Source organism: Ananas comosus, linkage group 12 (genome assembly GCF_001540865.1).
Source record: "Ananas comosus cultivar F153 linkage group 12, ASM154086v1, whole genome shotgun sequence".
Taxonomy (NCBI): Eukaryota; Viridiplantae; Streptophyta; class Magnoliopsida; order Poales; family Bromeliaceae; genus Ananas; species Ananas comosus.
Genome location: NC_033632.1, coordinates 2,146,955 through 2,171,141, shown reverse-complemented (window position 1 = coordinate 2,171,141; position 24,187 = coordinate 2,146,955). Strand labels below are relative to the sequence as shown.

General features: G+C 40.8%; 3 protein-coding genes across 6 annotated transcripts; all 3 read left to right on the top strand.

Moving 5' to 3' along the window:
- On the top strand, positions 272 to 5,047 carry LOC109718660 (protein BZR1 homolog 3-like). The gene is made up of 2 exons (XM_020245001.1): positions 272 to 1,089; positions 3,859 to 5,047. The coding sequence occupies exons 1-2, from the start codon at positions 874 to 876 to the stop codon at positions 4,687 to 4,689; spliced, it is 1,047 nt and encodes a 348-aa protein (XP_020100590.1). The 5' UTR covers positions 272 to 873; the 3' UTR covers positions 4,690 to 5,047.
- On the top strand, positions 6,094 to 15,485 carry LOC109718867 (heat shock protein DDB_G0280215). 2 transcript variants are annotated; one of them, XM_020245322.1, is made up of 6 exons: positions 6,094 to 6,260; positions 6,999 to 7,109; positions 13,808 to 14,003; positions 14,111 to 14,225; positions 14,308 to 14,477; positions 15,441 to 15,485. In XM_020245322.1, exons 1-5 carry the CDS (start codon positions 6,156 to 6,158, stop codon positions 14,474 to 14,476), a joined length of 696 nt encoding a protein of 231 aa, XP_020100911.1. In that variant the 5' UTR covers positions 6,094 to 6,155; the 3' UTR covers position 14,477; positions 15,441 to 15,485. The 2 variants fall into 2 exon arrangements, with proteins under 2 accessions (XP_020100911.1, XP_020100910.1); XM_020245321.1 differs by having other exon boundaries at positions 13,808 to 14,027.
- LOC109718559 (transcription elongation factor 1 homolog) lies at positions 16,932 to 20,528 on the top strand. 3 transcript variants are annotated; one of them, XM_020244847.1, is made up of 6 exons: positions 16,955 to 17,010; positions 17,510 to 17,585; positions 18,643 to 18,792; positions 18,879 to 18,949; positions 19,611 to 19,632; positions 20,139 to 20,528. In XM_020244847.1, exons 3-6 carry the CDS (start codon positions 18,680 to 18,682, stop codon positions 20,200 to 20,202), a joined length of 270 nt encoding a protein of 89 aa, XP_020100436.1. In that variant the 5' UTR covers positions 16,955 to 17,010; positions 17,510 to 17,585; positions 18,643 to 18,679; the 3' UTR covers positions 20,203 to 20,528. The 3 variants fall into 3 exon arrangements, with proteins under 3 accessions (XP_020100434.1, XP_020100437.1, XP_020100436.1); XM_020244845.1 differs by lacking the exon at positions 17,510 to 17,585 and having other exon boundaries at positions 16,932 to 17,010; XM_020244848.1 differs by lacking the exon at positions 17,510 to 17,585 and having other exon boundaries at positions 16,954 to 17,000.

The following is a 24,187-nucleotide window of genomic DNA, read 5'->3' as shown; positions in this document are numbered from 1 at the left end:
CACCAGCAATCCAACCGTCTGAATTCCAACGCACGTGTGGTTCACAGGTTTGCAAATCTGCACCGAGTGCACGTAATTGTCTCTCCGGTTCAGCCCGAGCGAACCGAACCGGCCTCATTCCGGTTCACGCTCCCCGGGATTCGCGCTCAGGTTCCGCATCCCGACTAGCCCGGGTGTCCTGTTTTGCCCTCGTTGCGTGCGCACGCTGCGCCGGAAAATGTAGGGCAAAATAGTAAATTGGAGCAGCAATCATAGACGTTTTAGGGTGATCGCTAGAACAAAGTTCACACTTGTTTCCGTTTCCAACGTCTCGATTTTCCCGTTGAATCGCTCCGTGCTCCCCCTCCCACATCGAGCGCGTAGATGCTTAATCCCACAAAATTTTCAGAATTTTCCGAGGATTTTGCTGTGATATTTTCTTAATGCCTGGTTGGATCGATCGGATAGCTTCGTTTCTCCTTCGATCGCGGTCTCAGATGCTTAATTTTGGTGTTTAATCTCTAATTTGAAGGGTTTTGGAGGGGTTCTTGATTGAATCGAAAGGTTTCTGTTGGATCTCTTCGTTTCTGCTTCAGATCGAGGTCGTAGCTGCTTAATCCCGCAATTTTCTGGTAATTTTGGAGGATTTTCCAGTGATTTTTTGCTTTTAACCGGTCGAATCGATCCGATCGGAGGTTTCCCCGCTATCACGTCCTCTTCTCTTCAGATCGAGCTCATATCGAACGTATCAGAGCTCTCCCCTTCTGATACCTTAACCTCCGCCTCAGATCGAGCTCCTTGTAGCTTAATCCACACTTTCTTCGAACATCAGTTTAACCCTAGAGTTCGGATCGGAAGCGAGACAGGTCGCTTAGGGTTTTGGGAGTAGGGGGAATGACGTCGGGGACTAGGGTTCCGACGTGGAGGGAGAGGGAGAACAACAAGAGGAGGGAGCGGCGGCGGAGGGCGATCGCGGCGAAGATCTACGCGGGGCTGAGGACGTACGGGAACTACAACCTCCCCAAGCACTGCGACAACAACGAGGTGCTCAAAGCCCTCTGCAACGAAGCCGGGTGGACCGTTGAGCCCGATGGCACCACCTATCGCACGGTAACCTCACCGCCTAATCCCCTCGCCCCCGCATTTCCCCCGCATTTCCCCTCTTTTTTTTTTTTCATCTTTTTCCCCCAATGCCTTTTTTCCTATTCTCAGTAGAAATAGTCATAATTACACATAAACACAATCGTTCTATTCATTATGTATCCTTCAAAAATTCAGTTTAGTGCAAATGCTGTGGCTCTTCTTTTATTTATGTTTCTTTCATTCAAAAACCAACTTTTCCATGGACAATTGGTTGAATTGCATTTTGTTGGAAATTACAAGTACAACAAAATTGCAATTTGGAGGGCATCTGCGAAAATTTGGATGTTTGAGCCTTTGAGGACTATGCAAGTGGAAAAAAAGAGAGATTATTTTGGGGAGGGGTTTGTAAGAAATTTCTAAAAGATAATACAATTGGTTCACTCAATAGTACATTGTTGTTTGATTCGGTAAAATGTACCCCACGTGCCACTGGGACGCAAATTGCATGCTGGAATAGTGAAATGCACGGTTTGACCAGCTCTCTGTAGCTGGTTGGCTTGCATGCATGCCCAGGTTGTCCTCACACGTGGTTAGGTTGGCTCTGCGAGATCTGAAAATCTTTGTTCCCATTTTATTCATTTTGATAATTATATTATCTATGATAACATCAATGGCTCTGTTTTTAGAGTACAATAGGGTTAGACTGGTTTATTTTATTCATTATGAGAGCAAGCTATGAGGCATGAAATTTAAAATGAATTACTAATTATGCATTTTGGGTGGTGCAAAACAATATAAAAAATAGCATAAGTGGCAGAGAATATTGTACAGTATGAAGCCGTGGTTGAGGCTCTGTGCTAAGCTGTTCAAGCTCCAGTGTGGTTAAAGGGTGTATATATATAGTCTCATAACTCTATAGTAATCAGGAGAATGCCAACCACTGGTAAAATCTAATTGCTCATGGGCCTCATCGAAAATTTTGACAAACTTCCACTGAAAGGAGGTAAATTGCACAATGAATCTTCAACCTCATAGCGTAGTTTCAATTTAATTCTCAACCTTCAAATTTTTGCAATTCAGTCCCAACCTTGCATTCTTTTGCAATCTTGCCCTTTCATCTTGCCTTTTCCTTGAATTTCTCATTAATTTGGACAGAAATTTCCATGTGGCCTGTACAAATTTATCCTAAGTTCCTAACAAACGAGAAGTTCATTTTTGGTAGGTCTAATAACTCCAAGGATAGATATTGAAGAGAAACTTGAAAATTTTTAAAGCATAATGAGTTAAGGTACCTTAAGTTTTGACTCTTTATTTATTTATTTATTTTGTTGGAAGGCAAACAAAGGTGTTGCCGTAGTCTGTTCCGTTAATATTAATAGTACAAATTACATTGATGAAAGCATGCAAGGTTGGTAAGTGTAGGGCCAGGCATTTACTGTACAAAGGGAAAACAATAATTTGAGTGGCCCACGAAACATGTTGTGCAGAAGGATTTAATGGCTTAATATTGTTGATCAGCATTATTGATAGTGTTTAAACGAGCCACTTGCTGTCGTCTACTTGGTTTTGATGGCATTTAACTTGTATAGTTAAGGGGTACTGAGAACAGCAATCTCAGGATGATAAAGTGTTTTATTGTCTGATTCGGGTATTGAGATTATAAGGTAGAATTATGGGGTGTTACAATGCAATCAGACTATACTGTGATGGCCTAGTTAAAGCTCTACAGCATAAGAACTATATGGAAGAACAAATGTTGTTGTGGACCCCCTTTTCTTTGTGATATTAGCCAATTTCAACATACTGATGATGGCTTAATACGTACAGCTAGTAGAGTCATCTTTCAGATTACTTCATATATCCATCACATCTTTATATTTCTTTCTACGAATTAGGGTTCACAGAGGGTAAAATGTACCAGCTTATCCCTGGCCAATCTAAAGTTCTACAGCATAAGAACTGTATGGAAGAACAAATGTTGTTGTGGACCACCTCTTTTTAGTGATATTAGCCAACTTCAACATACTGACGATGGCTTGTGGACCACCTCTTTTTAGTGATATTAGCCAATTTCAGCATACTGATGACAGCTTAATACGTACTACCGGTAGAGTCATCTTTTTCTTTCTACAAACTAGGATTCGCAAAGGGCAAAGAGTACAAGCTTATACCTGGTCCAGTTGTCCAATGAAATTTGAAATTGTTCTAGTGCATAAGCAGTTTACACGTGAATATGTTAGGCTGTTCAAAAAATAATGAACCATTTTGGTGGGATACAAATTATTTGTAGCTTAACTTCATGGAACTTTTAGCGTCAATTGAGATTACAAGCATATAACTGGTTCAGTTACCCAATGAAATTTGGTGCGTAAACAGTTTCCACTCGAATATGTCAGGCTGTTCCAAAGATAGTGTGGAGTATTTTGGTGTGATACAAATTATTTGTAGCTTAACTTTATGGAACTTTTAGCATCTATTAAAAACTTATTAAATTTCTATAGGCATCATATTCGTGGTGTATATCATACAACTAAGCTTGTGCTGCCACTTAAAGAACGAACTTCATCTCCTTGCTAATAATACTTGCTTATTTAATTATTTAGAACAAATATTGGATAGTATGTTATTTGTGTGCCATCTATTTTATAATGTAAGGACTTCTAGCCATTGCAATTCACTAGTTCTATTGCGGAAAGGGTCCATCTTATTGACAAATAGTTCCAAGTAACCTAAATGTCTATGAGGTATGAACATTCTAAATAACTCTTATTCTTCATTTACTTCTTCACCTTGCAGGGATGCAAACCTCCCCCAAGCCCTACAGATGTAGCAGGAGGCGCAGCTTCGCCGAGCCCATGCTGCTCTTACCAGCCAAGCCCAATTGCATCGTACAACCCTAGCCCTGCCTCCTCTTCTTTCCCCAGCCCCAAATCTTCCCCTTATATCACTCAACCCAACAGCTTTCCTGACGTCAACAACTCACTCATCCCATGGCTCAAAACCCTCTCCTCCTCCTCAGCCTCCTCCTCTGCCGCATCTTTCCCGCCACTCCCTCACCTCTACATCCCTGGCGGCTCCATCAGTGCCCCTGTGACCCCTCCTCTCAGCTCTCCCACCGCCCGCACCCCCCGTATGAAAACTGACTGGGATGAAAGACATGCCCAGCCATCATGGGCCGGGGGTGCGAATTACACCTCAGTTCCTAATTCCACTCCATCAAGCCCCGGCCGCTCTGTCTTTCCTGATCCTGCATGGTTTGCAGGGTTCCAAATCTCATCCGCCGGTCCATCATCTCCCACTCGCAGCCTTGTGGCGTCAAACCCCTTTGGTCTCTTCAAGGAGGCAATAGTGGCCAGCGCAGGGGTCAGCAGGGGTGCATCGAGGATGTGCACCCCCGGGCAGAGCGGCACATGCTCGCCCGTCATGCCTGGCGCCCCAAGCTGCGCCGATGTCCTGATGCCGGACATTAGGGTTTCTGACGAGTTCGCGTTTGGGAGCAGCAGCAGTGACACCAATAGAATGGCTGGGCCGGTGAAGGCATGGGAGGGGGAGAGGATCCATGAGGAGTGCGGGTCGGACGACCTCGAGCTCACTCTCGGGAACTCGAGTACTCGTGCTGATGCCTAATGAAGACTCAGGATTCCCTGTATTTTTCCGGAGATTTCTCTCTATTGTTCCATTTTATTTATTTCATTTTATAGCTTAGATTGTGCTGCGTGTTGTTCCTCTCTTTCCGTCTCACTAAGTTTTCTAGCCAATATGGGAGGTGGAGTGAATGGGAAACTTGAATTATGTTATGTGCGGAAAAGGAAGACCAAGAGGGGACTGCTTTTTCCTGTGGCATTCTTTGAATTGTAGCCTGTGAGCGAGTGATTTCGGTTATCATTATATCTTCCCTTGTAAGTTCGCGGATGGTAACTGATGAAAACTGTACATTGTTTTTGTGATCTTTTTTTTTCTTTATGCATTGTTTACAGTTTAGGTTTCTCTGGTTGTAATCCATTTGAGCTACCGAATACTTGTTTGCTTCTATTTCTGTTGTTTGGCTGGCGTTTCCAGCTGCTTCTCTGAAGAAGCAGCTCGTTGTTCTGTGCAAGCACTAATGAGTTCTGTACAGGAAAAAGTTCAAATGAACTTTTTGGCCACACGAGTACACATTTTTATTTGATTTGATACTTTTTATTCATGTAAAACAAAAAAATTATCAAATAATCGTAATCAACAAACAGGCCGAGGTTTTTTTTTTCCCCTTTTAAATAAAAGCTTCTCAGCGGCAACTCTTTACCGAAAATAACGATAGAAAGAGAAAGTAGGTGGTTTGTTTAAAAATTGTCTCCTTCCTAAGTTACAAATATAACAGAGAGTGAAGGCGCAGTTGATTAGAAAATAGAAACCATCACCAGTGGGGAGTTTTGCAGCGATGCTTCAGATTCGTCTCTATCCAAAATTATTATTTTTTCTCATTTATTTTTAAAAAATTTTAGCATTATAAAATAATAAATTTTAGATGGAGTTAAAATTACCAGATAGCAATAGATTGGAAGCTCTCTAATGTTGTTGAGCGCTTTGCTGAAGTTTTGTCTTTTGGCCATCATCACGCGTAGGCAATGAGCCAAATTTTTTTTTTTTTATTAATAGTCTTAAAAAATACTATAATTATAAAAATAATTCTCTAAAAAATTAATTTACAAAATTAAGGTCTATACAATGAATGAATTGCCGCTTTTTAAATACAATAAATTATTCACCGCTTTCATGAATTAAAACTATTTTTACTATTTAGTACTATACATTTTTTAAAATTTAGATATAAAAAATATATAAATTATGTTAAAAACGGAGGCTAATTTTACAAATAAAAATTTTAAATGCCTATTTTTATATTTAAAAAGTTTTGTAGATTTAGTAACCAAAAACTCATTTATTGATTTTTTTTTATTAAAAAAATCTCCACTTGTACGGTCCACAACTGTTCATCCGGAAAAAAAATCTCTCTCTCCCTCTTCTCTGGCCCTTCGATATCTCTTTAAATTTACATACAACGACGCGGGGTTCATGTGCGCGCCCGTGTGGTGTGGAGCGAGTGGAGAGAGATGGAGGAGCACTCCGCGGCCGCGCGGAGGCGACTGGCGCATATCTTCGAACACGTAGCGGGCGCCCATGTTCTTTCCCCCCACACTCCCAATCTCTTCCCCGTGGTAAATTTTCGTTGTTGCACCCCTTATTCTAATCAATAATCTTTTTAAATAATTGCTACTACCTACAATGCTTGATTTATAGTGAATCTCTTATTAACCTTGTGTACATTCAAACGCAGTAATTTTGATGCTTTAAGCTCGTTTCGATGTCGAAATAAAGTATTTGGGAATAATTTGTGCAGTGTGAAAGAATTTTGTGATTGCTCTTCTAGGAGCTATTTAGTTCATTGCAACATCTTTTTTGTTTTCCCAGTACAAGGTGGTTGTTAGAATTGTAAAATGACTCTCAATTTGATGCTACAATGGGATAGTAGTATATGCAACTTTTAAGTCATTTTCTCAACACAAGATGAAACATTTTGTAAGTGAAATTTATTATTCTAGCATAGAGCAAAAGAAAATCATAAGTTGCAAAAGAAAATCCCCATAATACCGTGTAGGCCGTAAACTATGCAGTTGTAGTAGACATCTTTTCATACTTCTCATCTTTCAAATATCACTCGTCGTGTAAATAAAAGAAAAATTAATAATAAATACATTGAGCGATATGTTCGTGCATCCAAACATGCTCTTAATTGGAGTTGATGCCCGTAATTAGGCTTAAATTTGAAGGTCATGATAATAGTAAGAGAAGTAATGAATTTTAGGAACAAGAGGTGCAATTCAAGCATCCAATCCATTGCTTTTCAGTTCTTTTGCGTAAGTTTATTAACTTCAAAATTGTTCTCTTCTTCTCAGAGCTGCAGCAGCACTCTAAACACAATTCCGCGAAGGAGTGATAATACATTGTTTTTCGCGCGCCAGGGATCGACATCTCAAGCCAATTATATGCAACAATCCACAAAACAGGTAGATAATTAAAGCTCATTCCTATATTTGGTTCTATTTGTATTTTCCTTAAATTTTATGTTTCTACTCTTGATGTCGTCGATTAGTTTTGCAGAATCTTCTTCTTTTAATCGCGAAAGGTAGTATAAAACATATATAAAAACGTGCACTTAGCTTCGACATTTCGGACATGTCAAGATGACATAGTTGCTTCAAATGTAAATCTTTTTGAGTAACTGCTATTTTTTTTTTTTTGATTAAACAGGGGTACACCTGTTTGGTAGGGGGGTACAAGCAGAAGGGGTAAAGGGAGGCTTGTTCAGAGGAGAACGAGCAGAGTACAAGAGATAGAGTGGGAGAAGCAAATTAGTCTAGCTATCTTGATTGCACAAGTTTGCAAACTCGGCCACGATCTGTTGGTTGGTTACCTCCTCCACACGTACATCCAAAGCTTGACTAAGCAGGTGACGGTCTTGCCCAGTTCTTCGCTAGAAGTGCGGCGATTGGTAAAGATTCTTGAGTTTCGCTCTTTCCATAATTCCCAGCAAGCTGCCACAAAGCACATGTCAAACCAAGATTTTGCAGCTCCCGGCAACACGTTCCTGCAGGTCTTCCATCTCATGGGAATGTCTCCGGCTGCTGTCCGCAGTTGAACGGTGATGTTCTGTAAACCTGAAAGTATCGCGTTCCACGAAGCTCGCGCGTAAGGGCACCCAAAAAGTAGATGGTTCAGGTTTTCCTCGCTGCTGAAGCACATCACACAAACTGAGGGACCCTGCCACCCACGTTTAGTTAACAAGTCCGCCGTCAATATCCTGTTTCTCGCTGCCAGCCACATAAAGATTTTGATCCTGAGTGGCGCTTTAAGCTTCCAAAGGTGAGGCAAGCTGCAGTCCGATACTCCGCAAAAGGCGAGGAAATCGTAGGCGCTGCCGGTTGAGAAATGGCCACTTGAGTTCCATCTCCAAATGACCGAGTCTTCCAGTTCAGCATTCAAGGAGGTAGTGGATACCAGGGCCGCTAGATGGTGGAGTTCGTCCTGCTGCGGCTGGCTAAGTGAGGAACTGAATCCTAGCGAGGTACTTCCGGCAAAACGTCGAAACCACCATTTGACGGAGATCTGTTTCTGTGTCGCTATGCAATACAGGTTGGGAAATTGTTTTCGCAGGGGTAGCTCACCATGCCATCTGGAATTCCACATAGAAGTTAGCCTGCCGTTGCCGAGTGAGAGATTGACAGAGGTTGAGAAAGGTGCAGCTGTAGAGAGGATCGCTTTCCAAACAGGAGAACCCCCAGCTGGTTTAGAGAGGTCTGTCCGAGGCGGCCGATGTTTAAAGTGTTTCTGTCGAAGAAGCTGAACCCAGGGGAGTGAAGGTGAATTGAAGAACTTCCAAAGGCCCTTCATTAGGAGAGCTGCATTCATGTGGCGAATATTTCGGATGCCAAGACCCCCATGCGTCTTTGGGCGACACATGTTCTCCCATCTAACGAGGCAGTGAAACCCGCTCACGAGCTTCTCTCCTCTCCAAAAAAAGCCTCTGCGAATTTTATCGATGGCCTTCGTGACCCAAACTGGGAGCAAAAAAGCAGAGCAGAAATAAATAGGAATGCTCGATAGAGAAGAGTTGAGGAGGACTAATCGACCGCCCTTAGAAAGTAAAGAGCCCTTCCACCCTGCGAGTCGGTTGTCCACTTTCTCAATTAGAGGGAGGTAGTCAGCCTTTCGCAGAGCCTTGGGCGATAACGGCAATCCCAAGTAGTTGAGTGGGAAGTCCTGCACGGAGCACCCAAAGAACAGAGCCAAGGAGGATGTCTGGGAGCTAGCGAGGTTGATCGGAATGATTGAGCTCTTGCTGAAATTAATTTTTAGCCCCGAGTAGTCTAAGAACGCATCAAGAATAATCCTGATGGCAGCGGCCGAACGACAAGAGCCATCGAAAAAGATGAGCAAGTCGTCTGCAAATTGGAGGGTGTGGAATTTGCAATTGCCAAGACCCACAGGTGGTAAGGAGTTCGAAGCAAAGGCCAAGTCTAACATCCGAAAAAGAACATCAACGCAAAGGTTAAAAAGGAGAGGAGATAAAGGGTCTCCCTGTCGCAACCCTCGCTTACACGGGAACGGCCTTCCCGGGATGCCGTTGAGTAGCACCGCTGCTGTGGCGGAATGAAGTAGCGAAGAGACCCAATTGATCCAGCGGGTGCCGAACCCTCTTACTTGTAGCAGCTTAAGGAGAAAAACCCAACTGACTTGATCGAAAGCTCTCTCGAAATCAAGTTTCAACAGTGCCGCTTGTTGTTTGGTAGAGTGTAGGTGGTGGATCAGAATATGAGCAGCGAAAAAATTATCCAGGATGTGGCGTCCGCGAATGAATGCTGCTTGGAAAGGATTGATGAGGTGATCCATATGGCATTGGAGCCTGGTTGCCAAGACTTTAGATATTAATTTGGTAATGCTATTCACCAAACTGATGGGCCTAAAGTCCCTCGCCATGGCCGCTCTCGTTTTTTTTGGAATGAGGCAGATCCAGCTAGCGTTGATTCCCTCAAGGTTGGCAGTACCATTAAAAAAGGAGTTGAAGACCGCCAAGACGTCTGCCTTGATGATGCTCCAGTGTCTTTGGAAGAAGATCGCTGGAAAGCCATCTGGTCCCGGGGCCTTCTCCGGAGCCGTAGCAAAAACCGCCCGTCTCACCTCCTCCTCCGAGAATGGCGACTCCAAACTAAGTAGATCACGATCACCCTCGCCGAAAAGCGAATGGAGGGAGATGCTTGGCCGGCCAGTGTGCGCGACCCCAAGTTGATTGCGAAAGAATGAGAAGAGGTGATTAGCCATCGCGCCGTGGGAGGAGAAAATTTGGGTATCGTCAGAGAGTTGGGTAATGTGATTTAGATTGTGTCGCTGATTGGCCTTTGAGTGAAAAAATTTGGTATTAGCGTCGCCCTCCTTCAACCAATGAACTCGGGATCTTTGTCTCCATTTCAACTCCTCTTGAAGGCAAAGTTCTTCATATCTTTCCTTAAGTTTAGGCCTCAACGCGAGCTCAAGGTCAGTGAGCAATCTGCACTCTTCGGCTTTGTCAAGCCACTCGATCCAGCGGAGGCAGAGGTTAGCCTGGATAGAGATAGAGGAAGAGATGCCAGCACTCCAGCTTTTCAAAGCTTTTGTAACCGTCGTGATCTTCCGTTGGAAAGTCGATGAAGGCTCGAGATCCGTCACAGTAGCATTCCAAGAATTCGAGACCGCCAAATGCAACGAAGGGTAACGGAGCCAAAAGGTTTCGAACCTGAACAGATGCGAAGACCGCACAAAAGAAAAGGACGTTAGTAGTAGAGGAGAGTGGTCTGACCGTGGTCTTGGAAGCGCCCTCAAGGTGGATCTCGGGAAAGAAGAAAGCCATCCTTGAGATAAGAGAGCGCGATCAAGACGTTCGAGAGTAGGCGATCGACGACCATTAGACCAAGTGAAGGAGCGATTCAGGATCGGCAAATCTGTAAGACCCGACTCATTGATGGTTGCCCTGAAAGCCAAAATGTCAGAGACGTTTGTAGGCGGCCCGTTCTTGTCGTTCACCGAAAGCAGGACATTAAAATCACCCATAGCCGCCCACAGATTGCTTGATTGCCTATTTATTGAAATGAGCTCACGGAAGAAGTCCGCTTTGGGAATGGATCCAGTAGGTCCGTAGATATTGGAGATCAAGAAAACTTGTCCGTCCACCCTTCTTTTGAGCATTAAATTCAGAGAAAAGAGACCAGCCCATTCGTCAATGCAGTCAAAGAGAGCTGGATTCCAAGCAGTGAGCAAGCCCCCTCTAGACCCCACAGCGTCTAGCGTACGGAAGTGTCTAAGATGAAACCCACAAAAGGATTGGAACTTGGCCAGAGAAGTGGAAGAAAGCTTAGTTTCTTGAAGGCAAACAACGCAACATTTACTATTCCTGATAGCAGCTTTAACAATAGCGCACTTGGTATGGTCATTGAGACCTCTAACATTCCAAAAAAGAAAACGAAACAGTCTATTTCTTCCCATAGGAACAAAAGAAAAGGCCCTTCCACGAGACTGGAGAACAAAGGATCTACAGAAGAACTTCCTCCGGACCCCTCGCAGGCTCCGCATTAGCATCCTCAGACGAGTGGATCATTGCAGAGGAGGGACCAACACCAACGTCAAGTATGCCACAAGAGGATTTGATAAACTGAATCTCCTTCAGAGAGAGAGGGAAGGCGGGTTTCCGATTCGCTAGAGGAGGCGAAGCTGGGCCGGGTGTAGTCGGAGTTGGAGAATGAGGTTGATCAGTAGCAGACGGAGGAGGAAGTTGAGCGGATGAGATCTGAAGGAGGGGTCGATCGCTTGGAGTCGGTGGAGGAGGTTGATCGAATGACGGTTGGTTCGGGGAGGTCGAGGCCGACGGTGATATGGGAGAGGATGGTCTGGCCAACGTAGAGACGAGCCTCGCCAACTTAGTCTTCCGACACATAAGATCCTGTGCCTTCAAAAAGGAATGCTTAAGGGCTCCCTTGTTTTTGGCAGCGAGGCGCGAACTTCGGCGGTACGAGGAGAGGCTCCCAGAAGCACCGCAAGGATTGAGCGGCAGAAGAGCGCCCGCCTCCAAAGCCGAACTAGAACAATTAAGCTGCAAGTCTGAATTGCCCAGGACCGTAGAGGACTGGCTCGGCCCAGGAGGAAGCTGTCCCAAAACAAAAGAAGAAACGGGCTCGCCCGAAAGAGAAGGATCCGGCTCGTTTGGCCCAAGATGGCCCAAAACATTGGAGGTTAGCTGGTCCAGGTGAGCAGTCACGCGGCCCAAGGCTGCGGGTAGCGGGTTCTCATCGAGTAGCAGAATCTGGCTGGGCGGGTCCGGGCCTGAACCCATCTGGAGGTCCGGGCTAGGCGGTTCCGGGTCTAAACCCATCTGAGGATCCGGACAGGGCGGATCCGGGTCTGAACCCAATTGAATACACAAAGCGGATGGGACCTCCAGCTGGCTTCTCGGAGACCGGGAGGAGCCATCAGCCTGACAGAGGGTCAAGTCATCTGGGACAGACCCGGGGTACGACCTGACAGGCCTCGTGTCAGGAGGATTCGAATTTGAATTTGAGGAAGCCGATCTCCAATCACTCCGGCGACGGCGGCGGCGACGGCAAGCAACATCACGACGACCGACTCCATCGACTCGGCCCGTGAAACCGCGTCGTCCGGCGCCTCCGACAAGACCTACAGCCAAAGGATGGGGGTGGCCAGCGAGACCTAGCCTTAGATCGTTTCCGCCTCGTCCAGCATTCGTGGGGGAGTGAACAATGACACCCACGCCCTCGCCCCCTATGGCTCCATCTCTATCTCTGGCACCCTCAGCCTCGCTGGCCCCCTCACCCTGGACCGGAATGCTGGCAATCGTGAGGGAAGGAGCAATGGCACCCCCGCTCTCGCCCCCTCTGGCTCCTTCTCTTTCACCGGCGCCCACATCCTCTCTGGCCCCCTCACCCTCGACCCGATTGGCAGTCCCATGAGAGGTGGCTCCAGTGTAAGGCAAATCCACATCACGCCTTGCACGAGGAATAGAGGAGAAGCCCGTTCGAGAGATGAAGGCTTCCTGGGCCTCCCAAGTGTCCAGACCCAGGTGGCGATCCAGATCTTCGCCTAGGAAGATGGGGTTGGCTTCCTCCCAAGATTCAACCTCAATGGGGACAGAAAAGAACCGATCCTCAACCATTAGATGCAGCACCTCAGGGATGAGGCTGACGTCCTGGCAGCGGACATTGACCCGAAAAAAGGAGACGTCAAGGCGCTCCTCACTATCCCGGTCAACCTCCCAAAGAGCACCAAAGCCGCTCACTGCCGCTTTCACGTCCTCTACGTTCCAGCATAAGATCGGCCAATGATGTAACTTGATCCAAGCCTTGTGGCGCAGGTGGCCCCTCAACTTTTCCCCCGTCTCGACCCAGTTAGAGAAGCGAAAAACGAAGTTCCCCAGCGAGAGGGGGCTACGACCGACGGCTGATTCCCTTGCTACCCAATTGGGAAAGAAGACCGCAGAGGAAGAGTCCCGGAAAGAGGCTACCCTATAGTCCAAGGGCGTCCCGCCGAAACGTCCCGCCAACCCGCGAGGCAAGAAATCAAGGGCATCTCCCAGTTGAAGCCCAACCACCTCCACTAGAGCCACACAGCCTGAAAGGGAGGGCTGTCCGGCTGGTGGGGGCCTGGGGGGAAGGAAAGCAGCCGAGGAGAGGGGTCGAACAGAGGTGGGGCGAGATTCCAAGGTGGGACGGGGATCCATAGCTGGGTCCCGCGGAGTAGCGCGAAGGCGACAATATCTGGCCGTGTGGCCGAGTCGCATACAGAAAAGGCAGCGACGCGGCTCTCGACAGCGAGCAGCGAAATGTCCCCTCTCAAAGCAACGAAAGCATCGCCCGTTAAGCGAAGGGTTGAGGAGGTATTTGGGGGGGCTGAGGGGAAGGAGGGAGTTGGTGGTGGGCCTAGAAGTAGAGGTGGAGGCAGGCGGGGCATGTGGGGACAAGAGGGCAGATTTAAAGGAGACGTTTGGTCGGACACGTGCTCCTCTTGTGCGAAGTAAAGGCGGGAGAGGCTGGGGGGAACAAACAGGAGCACGTCCAACGGGGAACGGGAGGAGGGGCTCGTTGGTAAGGGAGGAGGAACGGGGAGGAGGGCATCGCCTAGTACCCATCGTTGATAAACCACAGTAACTGCTATTTTGATTCAGAATTTCGAGTTGGGGGTTTCTTGCTCGCGAACTGGAGTTTCGTGTCGTCAACTTCCCGAAGGACGGATGTCTTCAAGACCGGCTCAGATGACCTCGAGATTGTGTAATTCGGGAGTTGAGACTTTGAATGATGCTACTCCGCAATTCGCTAGACAAGGCAAAATCGAGAAACTGCAGCAAGCATCTGTTTCTACTGGTGCAACGTTTTCTAGTGAAGATTGTAATGATGTGGATTTGAAGCTTAGAATTCGTAAATATCAGCATAGAGCAACATTTTCTTACATTTATTTATGTTCTCTGCAGGCTGTGATTGGTCCCCGCGAATGGATGTCGCAGAAACCGGAGCGAATTACGTAGTCACAGTAGAACTCCCCGGTGTTAGGATATCCGACATACTAGTCGAAGTGGACGAACAAAAGTATGTAAAAAACACTTGCAAAGAATTATGAACTATTCATCTCTTGTTTTGATCAAAATGTAAAATGAAATTTGGGTTTCAGCCTGACAGTAACAGGCGAACGCTCAATTCAGCAGCAGACGGCGCAAATTTATCCTGAAAATTGCAGGCCAAAGTATCACCAGAAACAAATCTTACAGGGTCCATATAGAGTAGTGTGGGCCCTTCCGAACGATGCGAACAAGGATAATGTCACAGCTAAATTTGTGTAAGTTATAGATATGATGAATTCTTAAAATTGCTGTTCTTTCATTATGCTGCTCTACTTTTAGGGGTTTATGCAAAAATTATTCAATATTCTACTTAATACTACATACATATATATATATATATATATAATAAATATTATATAATGGGTCGTGCATCTAATCCTATTAATAAGGATTAGAACCCTTATCCATAATCATTTGATGAATCGAAACTTCAAATGATAATCCGCACCGGTTGAAGTTGATCTACACAATAGAAACTGTTTTAGAAAACCCAATTTTGTAAATTTTAAAAAAATCATTATCAGTTCATACTTAAAGAGTGAAAAACTGAACGGCCATAAATAAAATAACCTTCTTAAAATAGAGTTAGACTTTTTTCAGTTCGTAATCAGAAGTATCAAAACATGTACTAATATATTCACTATCAAGAAGTTTGTCTATCAAAATTCAACTAATTTGGATTGCTCTACACACAGTAAACAACAAACGGCTCCATACAGGCCGTCCAACATTGTCGATTGTACGACATTGTTGATCACCGTGTAACACATTTTTATTCTAAAATATTATGAAATTTAATTCTCAGATATTTCCAAAATACTCAATCACCTTCAAACGGCTCGATCATCATTCCGATCTCGATCACAAAACAACTTAAACAAGTATTCCTATCTATTTATAATTAATAGGATATAGCATTCGCCTATATAATATATATATATATATATTACTATATATATATATATCTATTAATCTTTTCCTTAATTTTAACCTATACCCAATTACTCTTTAATTTTCTGGGTCTATTGTTTCAAGATTTTACCTCGACTTTCTATGTAAAATTTTTTTGGGAGTAACAAACTAATCAAAGTGCTTTGCATTGAAATAGTATGACTTGATATACAATTGAAAAACTGTTGAGTAAACTCCCTAATATAAATTTATGCTTATTCATATGCAGGATGGTTTCTTCACATCACATTTCCAAAGTAATGAAACTGAAGAAGGTGAAAGACCCACAGTTCAAGACGTCAATCGAAAAAGCATTATAAATATAAGCTGATATAGAACAAGAAATAAGTAGCCTCTGTAGTTGCTTAGTGTATTAAAAACAAAATTGCGTCATTTGTATGTATGTTGATTCCGGATTTTTAACACTATATTTTTTTTTAAAAAAACTGTTACAATGGATTATGAGACAAAAAGTATGGGGCCTCAGATTGCCTAATTTAAATTATTTTTATTTCTTGATGAAAAGGTAATTAAAACCTATTGGACTCGCAACATTTAATTGCACATTCTCCTTTTGTTTATTCAAACATTGTGGTAATGTAATTCGTAAAATGAGGAGTAACCATATATATATAATATATATATTATATATTAATATTATATATATATATATAATATATATATCTATAAGTTGAGCTAGAATATTATCATAGTAAAACGATCGTTTTACTACCTATTTTTTCGATGATAGAGCTTCCAAATTGACGATCGGCTCCGTTAAATATGATCTAAACCATTTAAACTACCTAGAAATCAAATTTCACGCACTTTCGATATTGTTCTTTTATCCATCAAGTGAACAGAAAAATGAATGACGGAAAATAAATATTCTTTAAAAAATAATGATATGAGTCTTATAATCAAGATCAAGAGTATAGATCTTGTTTTAAATAGTTTAAAGAATTTTCTAATAAAAATTCAATTGATTTGGATATCTTTACGCCGTTAAACGAGAAAATGCTTCTTATCGACCATTAAAATTACCAATTTTGAAACCCTTTGATCATTAGGCAAATAATGTCGAAAAGATTTGAAATTTGATTTCTAAACACTTCAAGTGATATAGATCATGTTCAACGGAGTCGATCGTCAATTTGGAAGCTCTATCATCGAAAACAAATAGGTAGTAAAACGGTTCGTTTACTACTGATAGTATTCTAGCAAAACTCTATATATATATATATATATATATATATATTATAGTTATTCTTTTGAAATATAATAAATATCTATGTAGGCGGATTACAATCCTAAACGAAAGCCAAACTTGTGACAGGTCGTAAGATAAAGGTAAAAAAGTATGGAACTTATTCAAACTATTGACCCATTTAAGTTATTTGATAATTTTCCTGTTACAAAATTTGATTGCAATACTGAAATGAATCACAAAATATATTCTAATTAAAAATACTGAACTAAATGACACATTTAAATTTTAAAATTAAAGCATTATCAAGGAGCTCACCTAGGCATATATATGGGCCGCTCCAAATTCGGCCCAGTTAACTAATCTACGATCCATTTATTGAAAAATGGGGTACTTGGGCCAGCAGACCGAGCCGAAACGGCCCAATCAGTTCATTGGGTTTCGGTCCGGTTCGGGCCGGCCCGGTCTGCATCCAGGATGGGCCGGATCCGTTGAGGACCCTATATAAAGCCCTCCGTAGCACATTTTTCTCCTTCTCTCTTTTCGCCTCTCCTCCGCCGAAGCGAACCCTTGCGTTCTCCCGAGGTATCTCGAGGTATCTCTCTCTTTGCTTCTCCTTGCTGCTTCTAAGTTCTCTGTCCTCCTCGTTAGGGTTTCTTGTGGTAATTTACGAGCTCTTTTGTTATTTTGGGAGAATCGGTTGGTTAACAGAGTCATCGTTAATTCGGTGATCTCCGCTCTTCGGATGTTTCTCTTGTACCTGTTCTCGTTCGGTAGCAATCTATTACTTGATTCGATGTTGTTTCCTAAGTTAATTGATCCAATTTTGAAGGCAACTAGTGTTTAGCATCAAAGTGATCTTGATGTGCTTTTTTCTTCTAGGGTCGATTGGATTTAGTTTTTGTGCTTTGATCATGATTGGGGCTTGTTAAAAGTCTCTGATTTGGGTAATAAGAGGGGTCGGATGTTGTTTTTGAGACAGGAGTTGTGTAATTACTTGCTAAAATGCTAAAATGCTGCATGATTATATGATTAGCTTTTTATTTCTGGAAATAATCTGGGATGCATGTTTCTTCTACTGATGTGTGCCGTAGATATACTTATGCAAGGTTCAAAAGATGGGAAAATAGTTTGTGGGCTTCCAACTCCGCCGTATAGTGCACATATGTGGTAGGTGGTGCATTTGCAGTTCAAGTAAAATATAGTAAATTTTAGTAGATTTAATTAAATATAAGAGTATGTGCTAAATAAAAAGAAAATGCATAAAAAGAATAAATAAATTATAAATAAATTTAGACCTTTGCATAACCTTCTTCACTATATTGTAGTGCATTTTTGACATTATACATGCCCAATTTAGGTGATTATTGCAGAAAAAGGTATCTTCTTAGTATCAAATAATAGTTATATGTAGCAAATTTGATATTCAAGTGTTCAACTATCTACTAAAAGAGGTTTCCTGCTAAAGCTACTTATGTTAAGTTGTTGACTTGAGATACATGATAGTAGGCAACCTAAGTATGTGCTCATGACGTCACCATCACGATATGCTGCTGTTGTCTATGCGGACGGTCAGGTGAACACATCAACCTATGCGGTTCTATGCACTGTTTCTAAGAATAGTGCCTCACGCATTTCAGCTTTCAAAATGGTAACCGTAGGGTTGTTGTCGGAATACTCAGTGTTCTAAAAGAAAAAAGCCACTGTTTTGCAGGCGTTCATGTGGTAATTTTATGTTTCAAGCAGACCGGCATGCCCTTCATATATTTTCTGGAAAGCTATAACCATTATTCCAGCAGAGAGTATTTGCATGGGAAAAGTTTAGATGTGATTCTTGTAGAAGTATCATGGTTCCTTATCTACATAAGTTGCTCATCTTCTACAAATTTTGATTGTTCTTAGAGTTCGACGTACACGTTACTGTATTGTAACGTATTTGGAGCCTTTAGTAGAATAATAAGTTTATTATTTATTATCAACATGTATTGCTTCTAGTGCCCTGTTTAAAATGTTCTTCCTTTGGACAGGGACCTGACATATATGATTACACTTTATTGTGATTCTGTGATTCTCAATTATGATGAACTTACGCAAATACAGCTTAAAGTGATGTCATCAATCCTGACTTCCATAATATCTTAATTCGGAGGATCATTATGTGGTCTTTATGTGTAGAACTTTCTTTTAGGTTATTAATAGTTTCATGTATATGGCTGATCTCAAACAGGAATATAGAAGAACTAGAGAAAAGATAAAGCTACGTCATGGGAAAGAGGAAGTCAAGGGCGAAGCCGCCTCCTAGGAAGAGAATGGACAAGCTCGATACTGTCTTTAGCTGCCCATTTTGCAATCATGGTAGCAGTGTTGAATGCCGCATGTAAAGCAGAGTCTTATACTATTTTTCTTTTTCTACTTATACTTTCTTATGCCGACATTATTTACTCACTCACTTATTATTTCTAGTGATATGAAGAATCTGATTGGTGAGGCCACATGTAGAATCTGTCAAGAAAGCTTCAGCACCACTGTTACCGGTATGTGCAAATTTCTTCAAGGGAAGTTAGTTTAATTCAATTAGTTTAGTCCAGTTTATAATTACTATGCATGCATTTTCTCTTTGTGAGCAAGTTTTCTGTTTTTTTATTTAATTATTTCTCTCTCCATGCGAGCTTGTCGAGTCTTAAAATTTGCAAAGACCACTACAAGAAGAAGAAGAAAAGCACGGCACGCTATGGCCGGAATGTTTTGCACTTGCCTTATTGATTGCGAGTCCAGTAGCATTAACGGTGGCCTAGATCTTTCATTTTCTCAAAACAGAATGGAATTAAGAAAATAATGGAGAATGCTTTGGTAATCTGCAGCTGTGTTTAGTGTTTACACATTTGCAAGCTGTTAATTTTTTACATGGAAATGTGTTAAAAATAATTTTCTGAAGTAAGTGAAACATCTATATTTATTTGTACTATCCAACAAAATATGAAACATACAAAATAATTAAGTTTCAGTCTTATATATGGGTGCCATACTTTTCGCGGGTAATATGCTGTATATGTTTGAGTTCAACAGACTAATGGTTGGGGTTCGCTAGTTTGTTTCCCACAACTTTTATCTACAACACTACATGCTTTCCTGTTTTTAATTCATTTTTTGAGAACTCTGAAATTGCTAATTTGTTTTTCCCCCCTTCTGTTACAGCTCTGACTGAACCTATCGACATGTAAGTTTGCTGGAATTTAAAATAATATGTGTATTTGGCTTTCAGTTCGGTTGGCTAATAGAGCATTTCTATGCAGGTAAAACTGTATGGTTATTCCTTGTACTGTCTCGTTACATCTTGGTCCTTGAACTTTTTACTCGAACACTTTTGAGTCTCCAAATTTTCTTGTATGCTGCAATTCCATCAGGTTGTCAAGAACAATCTTGTTTTTCTTGTAAAATCACCATTCTTCCCCTTCTATAAGCGGATTTCCTTATTCAATTAACTTGAAACATGGTTAAGAGGACCATCTTACAGCAGAAGCCCACAGATTTCAGAGTTTTCTTTTTAGTGGCCATGAATAGAATAGTGATTTATGCGGAAGCTCGTGGACAAAAGTCTTTTAATTGTGAAGTTTAGTGGCCAAGTCGCAGTATCAGGACAGTACAGGGACTCAACCGTACATTTTACACTTCTATATATCATTAAATGGAAGTCTCTGAATTTTCAGTTCTTTCCTGTCACAGATATAGCGAATGGATAGACGAGTGCGAGCGTGTAAACAATCTCGAAGAAGACGACGGTGCCTAAGCATCTACTACACCTTGTGAGAAGGGAAGAAAGGACAATAACCTGCATGTTTGTGAAAATGCCGCCTACCCCGTTATCATCATATTGTGTATAACATCAGAAGTTAATTTTCACCGATAGCAGGCCCTAAAATAGTGTTGTAATTTGGGTGAATTAGATGATAATCTCCTTGTTCCGACTCTGTATTATGTGCAACTATGGGAAGCTACGATTCCCGGGTCTTGGCTAAACAGATGCTGCATCTTGTGCTTCAGAAATGTATGTGTAGAAGTGTTCTGGATAAAGAAAAGGGTAGTGTGCTTCATTAGCGAAGTTTATCGTGAAAACTGAAAGAAAATGGTTGTGAATTGTTTTGCGCGGGAGCCGCTCGCGGCGTTAGAATGTTTAGGATAGCTGAATATCCGGATGGGAGAGTTGTTGATTTTACTCGTCATATTGATGGATGTCAATATAACTATCCAGTCTCCCGCAGGCCACAGGTATTCGGAGGATCATCGTATGAGAAATCAGGTGTCTTTTCGAGCAGAAAGCTCTTCTGCTTTTGCTCTTTTTCTGCCCGAAAGGTTTTTTCAAATAGTGCCGACGCTGATGGAGCCATTACATGTTAGAAATTTAGTATCTATCTATTATGAACTAGGTTGTAATGCTATCAATAGCACAAAGTTGTTGGTGCTACTAAGTTTTCGGTCCTTGGATGAAGAAATGTACCATTAGGATGGTGTGAGTCTCCTAGGTGGTTGAATGGTATAATCTAACAGATGAAAATAGTCAAAAAGTTAAATCGTTACGGTGAAAAACTGGGTCTTGGTGCTATTAATAGTATTTCAGTCGAACTCATCTATTATTATTATCATTATTATTACTCATTCGCTCTCTCGCATGAATGCGAGAGCGAAATAAGGGGTTGTTCCTCTTCAAACAGTTGAAGGAATAGTGGGGAGACGTTTGGTTCCACGTTAAAAAAAAAAAATTGAAAATGGAAAAAAATAAATTTTTTTATTGATTTGGTTCGACATAAAAATAAAAATATTTTTTCTCTAATTTAAAATAATTCACCGAACTAAATAAATCTGAATTTCTTTAATTAAATAAATGTTAATAAAAAAACTATTCTTTTAATAAATAAAAATTATAAAATGTAAAATTTTTTTGTCACCAATTTTTTTTGTTAATAAAATATATTTTCTACCGTTTTAGGTGCAACTGAGCGGATAACGATCGGCATGAGCTGATGATCGTGCGACCTCCAACTGGAAAAGAGAGAAGGGCACGCGGATGTACATGACTGAGAGCTACTTGCGGCAGGCTGGCAGCCGCCAGCGGTACCTCGCCGAGCAGGGCACGTCTGCAATGTATCGCTGGTCCTCGACTTTCTGTACGGTCTCCGCGTATCAATTCGGTCCTCCACTTTCTGTACGATCTCCACGCATCAATTCAGCATTCGTAGTTTTGGATTTAAAATTTAAGGTACCATCTAGCTTGGGTATAAATAAGAACTAATTATTACAGGAATAGATATAAGTACGGGGATAAGAAAAATAGCATTTGGATGAAAATTGAATTGTTTTCGAAGATAAAAAAAATAGCGTTTGGGTAGATAATATAAAATAAGAAAAATATTAAGTAGTTTTATATAGAAAATGAAGGTGTTGGTGCGAATAGTTATAACCGGTTATTATAGATAACCGAGAACTACTATTTTCGGATAAAAAATTAGCGTTTGGATATAAATGGAATAAGGACCTATCCCTATCCCTATCTCTTAATCAAACACTGTCTAAATATTTTAGATTTTAAATGAGCAATACCCTGGTATTGTACATTTTGCATTTAAATGAGCAATATAATTTATACATTTCTCGCATAGACGTAAGATATATATATATATATGTATATATATATATATATGTATGTATGTATATATATATATGTATGTATGTATATATATATATATATATATGTATGTATGTATATATATATATATATATATGTATGTATNAATACCCTGGTATTGTACATTTTGCATTTAAATGAGCAATATAATTTATACATTTCTCTATAGAGTGTACGAGTAATATTTTTTCTTTTTAAAATTTTTATATATATTATATTTTATTTTTAAAAATTATTTTATATTATTATATTTTAATTTATAGCTCTTAGCATACATAACCAACCTGTAGTGCAACAAACTGACGAATCTGTAGCTCTTAAAAGGAGGTACAGTAAGAAACGATAAGAATGAAAATACGGCAACTTGTGATAATGATTCAAAATTTTATTAGTTCCGAAAAATATACAGGAAAATGCTTCTTTGGGCCGTAATTTTGTAGTGTTGAAAAAACAGCAGTTCAAAGTGCTCTTAGAAAAAAAAAAAAACACCCGCTAAAACTAGTTTAGCTATTATTTCTTAATATGAGTACATGAATAGGGCGTCCTATAAATATTTAGTTCTTGGATATTTAGAATTAATTGAAGAGCAGATGAATAGTATTTAAATTCAAAAACTAAAAAAAATCTATAAAATATACTATTCATGCCCTAATAAAAAGATCAACACTTTTTTTTTTGAGAAATAAGATAACAAGCTAGCAGCTTCATTCATTAAGTAAAAAAAAAAAAAAAAAAAAAAAAACTAAAAAGCAATCTAAAATCTCAAANACCTATACCTATATTTTTTATTTTTGGGCTGCCTATACCTAAGCCTATACCTAAAACTAACATAGGCTGGGCTTGGGCTTGGGCTGGGCTTGGGCTGGGCTTGGGCTTAAATAAAACATAATATATATTATATATATATTTTTAAACTACAATATAAACTTAAACATAAAATTTTAAAATTTAAATTATATTATATAAAACTTTATAACTCTTTTCTTTATTAACAAAGCCCAAGTTTAAAAGCCCAAGCCCAAGCCCAAACCCAAAGCCTAAAAACCAGCCCAAGCCCAAACCTATACCTAAAAATTTTAGGCAGCCCAAGCCCAAGCCCAAGCCCAGAGCCCAAACCTCAGCCCAAGCCCAAGCCCAAAAATTTTTAGGCGGGGCTTAGGCTGGGCAACTGTAGAGATGAAAGTCGTCGATCTTTTACGTCCAAAACTACAAAATCTCCTCACTTCGAAACTAGGAGAAAAAAAAAAAAAAAAAAAAAAAATCCATATCCATATCCATCGGATATATCCGTTTCATTCGGATTCGGGTTCGGATAAAATTTCGGGTATCCATATCCATTGACATCCCTAGCTGAAAGAGCTAGCGGTTTCAGTCCTGCTGGCTTACATGTGCTTTTGAAAGTCATTAATTAATCTATCGCTTTATTATGTACGGCGAAAATATAGCAAAACAATATTTTATTTATTTTCTTATTTAATATCAGGTTTTGTATATTACTAAAGTATCTCTACACGCTTTTGCTTTAATTTTATTTTGCTAGATACTACTTCATGGATCTAAATATCAAACAGACCATCATCATAATCTTTATGGTACAAAGTGATTGCTTTAACTTCCATCACAAGCAACATGATCACATCGTACTTTTTGCGATGATGAAGTACGAGCGATTAACACGCGTGTATTTTATTAGCACAGCCACAATTATAAGAAAAGACAAATTTAAATAAAATTCAAGTTCTTTTGGTGAATCTAGTTATTATTTACCGAGTAAATTAAGCAGGATTTGACAAATTTAACGTGCATAGCGAACCAGGAAAATGATGCTAAAACTCACTAAAGTATGTTTAAAAACATTATTATGGAGCGAAGCAAAGAAACCATTTATCAGATTCTATTTCTTCTTCTTTATTACAGAATTATTTTCAAAACATTCAGGTGTATAAAGCAGATAATGATTTCTCTTGTACACGAATTAAAATCATCCAGTAAGACTCCAGAAGAAGCAAAACGTTCTCAACGTAGCAAAAGAGAAATAAATATTACCCCACAACTGAAGAAGATAATTGTGGACATTTTGGGATAATCAAAA